Consider the following 6,897-nt stretch of genomic DNA (forward strand, 5'->3'; position numbering starts at 1 on the left):
TTTTAGACCGCTTTCACTGCTGAATTCGTAAAAAAACGTCATCGGCCCACCCTATTACACACGTGCAGCATTCGCTATTTAACAATTGATCGACAACCACACAATTCCAATTTTTAGAACTCCTAGGAGTTCCAAAAATTAGGTTATATCTAGAAATATGATTCATTTTATTATACAGTGCGTATGAGTTCAAAACAGCCATCTATGTCGGATTGAGAAAGCTTTGATTAAGCAGAGACCCTTTATTTGGATATATATGCAAGATTCGAGCCTCGTATTATTTATTAAAGATTGATCATAAAATGGTTCCAAAAATTTATCGTGGTTGTCAATCGTAGGTAGAATAGTAAATGTTGCACGTGTGTAATGTGATCACACAACCAGCCTATGGCAGGTCGTAAGACCTGTAAATACTCAGACATTTATATTCTTCTTCACCTTTGTTGAGGTGTTAAAAAATGTACAATTATTTGTCTTTTTTGATAAAAGAAAATAAGAGAAATATATTTTAAAGAATAAATATCTGATATTATTGTTATCACAGTCATAACAAAAGTAAACGTAAGATATTTACCAACTGCATGAGTTGCAACATTTCATATTCTGAGACATACTATATTTCAAAAAAGTTGAAAAATGCGTATACGTATATAAACATATTATTTATTTATATTTTTAAAGGAATAACCCACAAAGCCTTATTAGAGTCTTGTCTGCAGGCAGGATAGTAAGGATAGGGAAGGCAAATGTGAAAAATACAACACAATATAATGTTTGGACGAAAACAAAATGTCAAATAATAAACCAAAATCTAGGCCACTCCGATTATATTGTCTACCATAGATACTCTTAATAATAAAAATAATAAATACCAGTATAACTCCAAACCTTGGCCCCTCGAGGATCCAGTAGTATTTGGAGAGGTTGTACCCCCACCAGCATCTAAATAAAACAATTATTATTAATTAATTTCATTATTATTGTTTTGTTACAATAATGGATGCAGGGCCCTCATGAAGTTACCACGACATTGTAGCGCGAATGGTATATTTTCCTCAGCACACATACCGCACTGGGATGGGTTAATATGGCATAATGTGGCAGACTTTCGAAAGACCTCATCATAAAACTGCATGTGTAGAACATATATGTGTTGGAAATGTGGCAGTATATACACGAAAGACTGAAAAAATGGAAGAATAGTGTTATAATCACACCAGTATGAAGGTTATTATTGCTCAATGGAACGCCACACTCTTTTGTCCGAACATACACTCGTAGTTTATTATTAGATTAAAACCAATATTTTTAGCTTTTCCACTTTTTTATTTGACCAGCGACCGGGTTTCGTCGTTACCGACATCATCAGACTGGTGACACATATACACTCGTAGATAACTTCACATCTATTTATCTAGTCATACTTGCCCTCCGATCACGTAGACTTTTGACACCACCAGATTTTAGGTTCTGATTGATCTGATCGTTCCAATTCTTTTTCGGCCATCCCCGTTCTATTCTCCCGCTCACATTTGCTAAATATACTTTTTTATTCTTTCTTTTGTTGTCCATTCGCTCCACATGTCCATACCACATTGAAGAATTCTTCTTAATATTTTCAATTATCCCTAGTTCTTCCATAAATTCCTTTCTAAAATCTTCGTTTTTAATTCATACATTACCAGTCCTCTTCCAGTCTCCTACCGTTGTTTTTCCCACGTTATAATCTTGCGGCACTTTCAATAAAGTTTCACTATTGTCTAATCTCTTCAAGGCTTTCAGTTTTCCTTTCATTGACTTAACCATCTTTTTAGGTTTTTTCACCACAACTTTTAAAGACGACAAAATCAAAACACAACTAACAGTTTAACAAAACGGTACAAACAAAACAAAATAAACAATGCGCAACACGCCTTCTCAGCGAAGGAGCTTCTAAGCACTGAGGACTATCGCCTGGTACGCAAATATGCTTGCAGTCGAATAAAGGAAAGGAGCATTGCCCCTGTAGATCGGATAACTCGGAAGGTCGCATAACCGAAGGTCGGATAACCGAGACTCTACAGTAAAATGATTTTCCACACATTCGTCTTACCTTATGGGATAATCAGTCATAAGATTCATAAGTGCGTTACATGATTTAATCGTATGTAAAGCGATGTTATGTATGATATACTTACGCATTTTGTCCTTTGAAATAGAAGGCCGTGATGACGGCCCAGATAGAGCTGAGAATCACGGGAAAGCCCCAGCCCAAGGCGTAGTACAGGCGGTGCCTCTGGCTATCCTGTAGCACAGTTATGGTCACCATAGTGTGCAGGTACAACCCCTCGATGAACATCCACATGAACATGGACGTGCGAGCGTATTCCAGGAAAACATACGAGCCTTCGCACAGGTAGGGCTATAAAAACACATTATAAATTAATATTTTCCGTTTTTTTCAAACCTGCTTATCGCTTAAAATGTGGGTAATTTTTTACACACATTACAGTCAGTAGAATGTGGAGAGAAAGAAAACGAGAGCTTTACATCCCGATGCCACGTGAGTGGAGCAAAAGAGAGTAACATATACACAACGATTCAAAGCGATAAAATAAGATATAGTTGTACACGTCAAGCGCCATATATGAACAACTGAGGTATCACACATTGTGTAAGTACCTAATGTTTATTATTGTGCTTTGTGACTTTTTGCTAAATTGCTATAACGTTAAATTTTGTTGTTGATAAAGAAGCATAAAAAAGCACTCTAAATTATCTCGAATATTTTGAGTCAAGACATATATTGTGCGGGAAAGGTTTGACTACTTGCGCGCCCGACTAGTGTTTATCTGCGGGACGGGTAGTTCTACCTTTTATGCCGGCTGTACGTTATAGGTGGGTAAGGTATTTTTACACGATTATTTCGTACGAATATTTTATGTCAACGTTTCAAGACATTTCAAATTACGCACACATCTACAAAGAGATAAGATAACGCCAAAGTTTATTTTACATGCACACATACTGCGCAGCTCTCTGCGTAAGAAGGTGATTAGTAATTAGTAAATTCATTAATGAAACAATTTCCATTGACTATAATAATTCTCAAATTATAATCGTCTTCTTTTCACACGTGATTTGAATTTGATGGGTGTGCAGAAAGACAACATTTTCGGAAGGCATTTTATAAAGGCAGTTTTTTCGTTGTACTGCTAATGCGGTAGTGGCGAGTATTTTTTTTTTCTTGAATGTTTTTCGCATATACTTTGTTGCACACTTCATAAACTTGATAAAATAAAATAACATTGTTTTTAACCACTTTTTAATAGTAAATTTTTACTCAATCCAGTTTCGACAAGAGCCTTGTCGTCGTCAGGGTTAAGTTCATTAAGCACATCAACATTAAGTACATTAGTACATGTACATTAAGTACAGTTAAATACATTATTTACATTAACCCACAATACAGTACATGTTTAACCCTGATAATGACCAGGTTCTTGTCGAATCCGGTATGTGAAAAAAATGTACCAATAAAAAAGTGATAAAAAAACCAAGTTGTTTTATTTTATGAAAAACAAGTATTTTTTATGATGTGTTAAATATAAATATAATATCTTCCTTCTTCTCACACACCATTATCCTTACGTGAAAGAATGAGAAGACAAAAGCTCCCAGGCGATCGTATAAGTAATATACTAAGATCGGTATTGAAGAAATCTGTAAGATGTAACAATTTTTGTACATTTATTCTTCTAATTTTTATATGGTGTATAAGGCACTGCATCGTATTGAGGTAGTGTTATCTTGATCGTTGATAACATGAAGGCAAAGTGATCAATCCTGCGCTTCAGCAACTAGTCCAGGGTAACAGTAAATAAATATTACAGTGTATAATTACTAATATTTATTTTCTCCTCCCATCCCCCTGGGATCGAACTAAACTCGCTAACCATTACACCATGGAGGTGGATTTTTTTTATTATTATTTGTTTTGTGTTTACTTACAGGCGGCTTTCGCTCAATCTACAAACCCGCCCGCGCAGAATGTGAGAAAAGCCTTATTTATTAAAAGGTATCCATTCCTTTAACGAATTTTAAATACTTTGAAAATTGAGATTTTCCACGAATAAAAGGGTGGAACTTTCCAACATGTACCTACTACAAATGTAAAAATAGTTGTTCCTTCAAGATAGATATCTATTATTATGATATAATATATTTTAAAATCGTACTTTTCAAATAAAGGATTTTGATTGGATTTTTGTGGAACGTTCCCATGGTGAATCATAGCATGTACCTACCATATATTTAAAAATAAGATCGAGGGCGCAGTATTTTTCGTTCATATACTCGTTATTCTTAAATTAGGATAAACAAAAAAAAATACTTGACTGATTAATAAAAAAATCAGAAAAAGGAAAACGCAAGATTTAAATTCAGATTTCGAATTTGCAAGCGGAAATATTTCTGAAATCAAGTCAGGGAAATTATTTATTTAAAATAACACCTCACCAAGTACAAGCCAGCAGTGTAAATATCAACAACGTATACGAGTTCAGGTCCACAAAATATGATTATTTAACCGAACAACTACTACGTCGCTTCCCCGCAGGGGTAGGCAGAGAGAATAGAGCGCCAAACCAATCTGTCTTTGGAAACAATCTTCGCCCCTTCCACATTCGTGCATCACCTCACACATACCCGTCGATTGTTCCAACTCCTGATATGACCGCTTAATACTCGATCATGCCGAGTTTTTCTCGGTCTTTCTCTACTTTTATTACAAATCACATTCGCCTCATAACTTTGTTTTACTATTATTCCTTCACTCGTTTGATTTACATGCCCAAATAATCTCAATACATATTTTTACATTTTATCGATAATGCTCATCTCAGCCTAGATTTTTTTCTTTTTATCGCCATTCGATCATCCATCATACATCGTTTTGCCGCACACTCATTTGAGATATCGAATACCACATTCAGTCTAATTTCATCCTTCTTTTGCCAACTCCATGCTTCACTCCCATATATTATGGTTGGAACCAGGACTCCATTGTGCACTGTCAGCTAAGCTTTCGATGTTTTTATTTTCTACTGTGTTTTATTTAGTTTGTATACTGCAGCTGTCTAGTACGCAAATGTCAAATATTATTGACGTACAACGTCATTTGCAAAAAATATAAATCTTCTGTTAGAGAGATTAATTTTGTGCCACCCTGTATTAGTACCTACAATAATATCCCTAGAGCTTTTTTAATAACTATTCGTATGTCAACCATAAAAATATTAATTGATTGACTTATTCGCACCCTTTGTTGTACTGAAATATTACAAAATGAATATATAGGGTTTTCCATTAAATGTGATTTTTTAAACACACACATACATAAAGTATTTAGTGAGACACTTTTTATATTAGAATTTTTAATTTTTTTTATTTATTAAGGATTTTTACAGACACTACAAAACAATATACAACAACAATTAACAAATCTACAGCCAATTACAAAAATCCACCGATAATGTGATTCTTATGAAGTGATGTAGGTTGGGGTGAGTGTGTGTGGGTGTGTGTGTGTGTGTATATAGTACCTATTCCATGTAATTGTAATTGTTATTTTATTTGTAATGTTGCATTATGCCATTATGTATGGAAAATAAAAGCGTTCATGTGAGCACTACGACTTCCCTGGACATACCGCATTCTGTCGATCCAATTTTCCACATCACTTTTTCACGTTTATTTGGGTGTATTTCAGCAAAAGCACGTTCACTGTTCTCCTTTAATTGCTCAATTGTTGTAGAATTATTAGCATACATTCGGTCGTCAACATAACGCCAGAGAAAGAAATCTCAAGGTGTGTAATTATAAGATCTGGGCGGATAAGTGACAGGAACATTTCTATACATAAATTCTCCTTAATTTCTCTCAGTATTCTCAAATCGCTCACTCCTTTCAATTGTCAATTTTCAGTTGTGCATGTTTTTGGAATGCTCAGAAAATGTACTATATCCCAGCAAAAGCGGCATATTTTTTACTTAATATTTACCCGCTACAGGGCAGAAAGTGTTGTTTTTGCATTTTGAAGAAAAGGTATTTTTAATTATAGACCGTTGTTCAAGCGTGTACGTTTCTACGATTAAATAGCATTACTTATTTAACAAAAATGACATAAATAACTTTAAAAAATCAATGAACATTGTTCCCTTTATTACCATTTAAAATTGTATAATTACTATTGAAAAATCCTGTACATGAACCATTTAAATATTAAATTTAATTATTTAACGGTCAGTGGGTGTTAGATTCGTGTGGATGGTGTTGTAGTGTATATTTGATCGTTTTATGCGTCATTATAACTGGAGCTGTTAAATATAGAGCAAATATTTTTATAACGTTTATTGCCGGACTATTAATTTATTGCATGACCTTGCAAATGTGTTTTTATGGGAATTGAGCGTGTACAGTCATGTATATATTGGTAAAATACCGAAAATAATATTGGTATAATATTGGAAACCCCCAAGCGACAACATAGAAATATAGATATATTTTTCCCACACTCAATCCTTATTTTATAAATAAGTAGAATTCCCCCCTCCGTGGTGTGGTGACCTAGTAGTCAGCACGTTTGGCTACCGCGCTGGAGGTCCCAGGTTTGATTCCCAGAGAGGTCAAAATAAATATGAGTTTTTTTCACACTATTATTTAAATAACATCACCCTGAACTTGTACCTCAATCGCAGAGTTAATCACCTTGCCTTCACATAATAAATTATCAAACTAACGTTACATCTATGCCCTAACATTTGATGCAGTGCCCTATGGACCATTAGGTGTGAATAAGGATCGGTAGTTTTTTTTACATACATAAAATAAATGTAATTAAATGTTTGGATTGATTTT

At 34.4% G+C, this 6,897-nt stretch overlaps 1 protein-coding gene across 1 annotated transcript in view; it reads right to left on the reverse strand.

Moving 5' to 3' along the window:
- LOC148313116 (PDF receptor-like) overlaps window positions 1-6,897 on the reverse strand; it is a 45,426-nt gene that overhangs the window by 22,312 nt on the left and 16,217 nt on the right. The window contains exons 6-7 of the mRNA XM_088267692.1: window positions 2,178-2,401; window positions 873-942 (exon numbers count right to left, since the gene is read on the reverse strand). Coding sequence (XP_088123818.1) covers window positions 873-942; window positions 2,178-2,401 — 294 coding nt within the window. The remainder of the gene's footprint in view (window positions 1-872; window positions 943-2,177; window positions 2,402-6,897) is intronic.

This window comes from Brachycentrus maculatus, unplaced genomic scaffold (genome assembly GCF_059751285.1).
Source record: "Brachycentrus maculatus isolate JH-2025_06_01 unplaced genomic scaffold, ASM5975128v1 h1tg000019l, whole genome shotgun sequence".
NCBI lineage: Eukaryota > Metazoa > Arthropoda > Insecta > Trichoptera > Brachycentridae > Brachycentrus > Brachycentrus maculatus.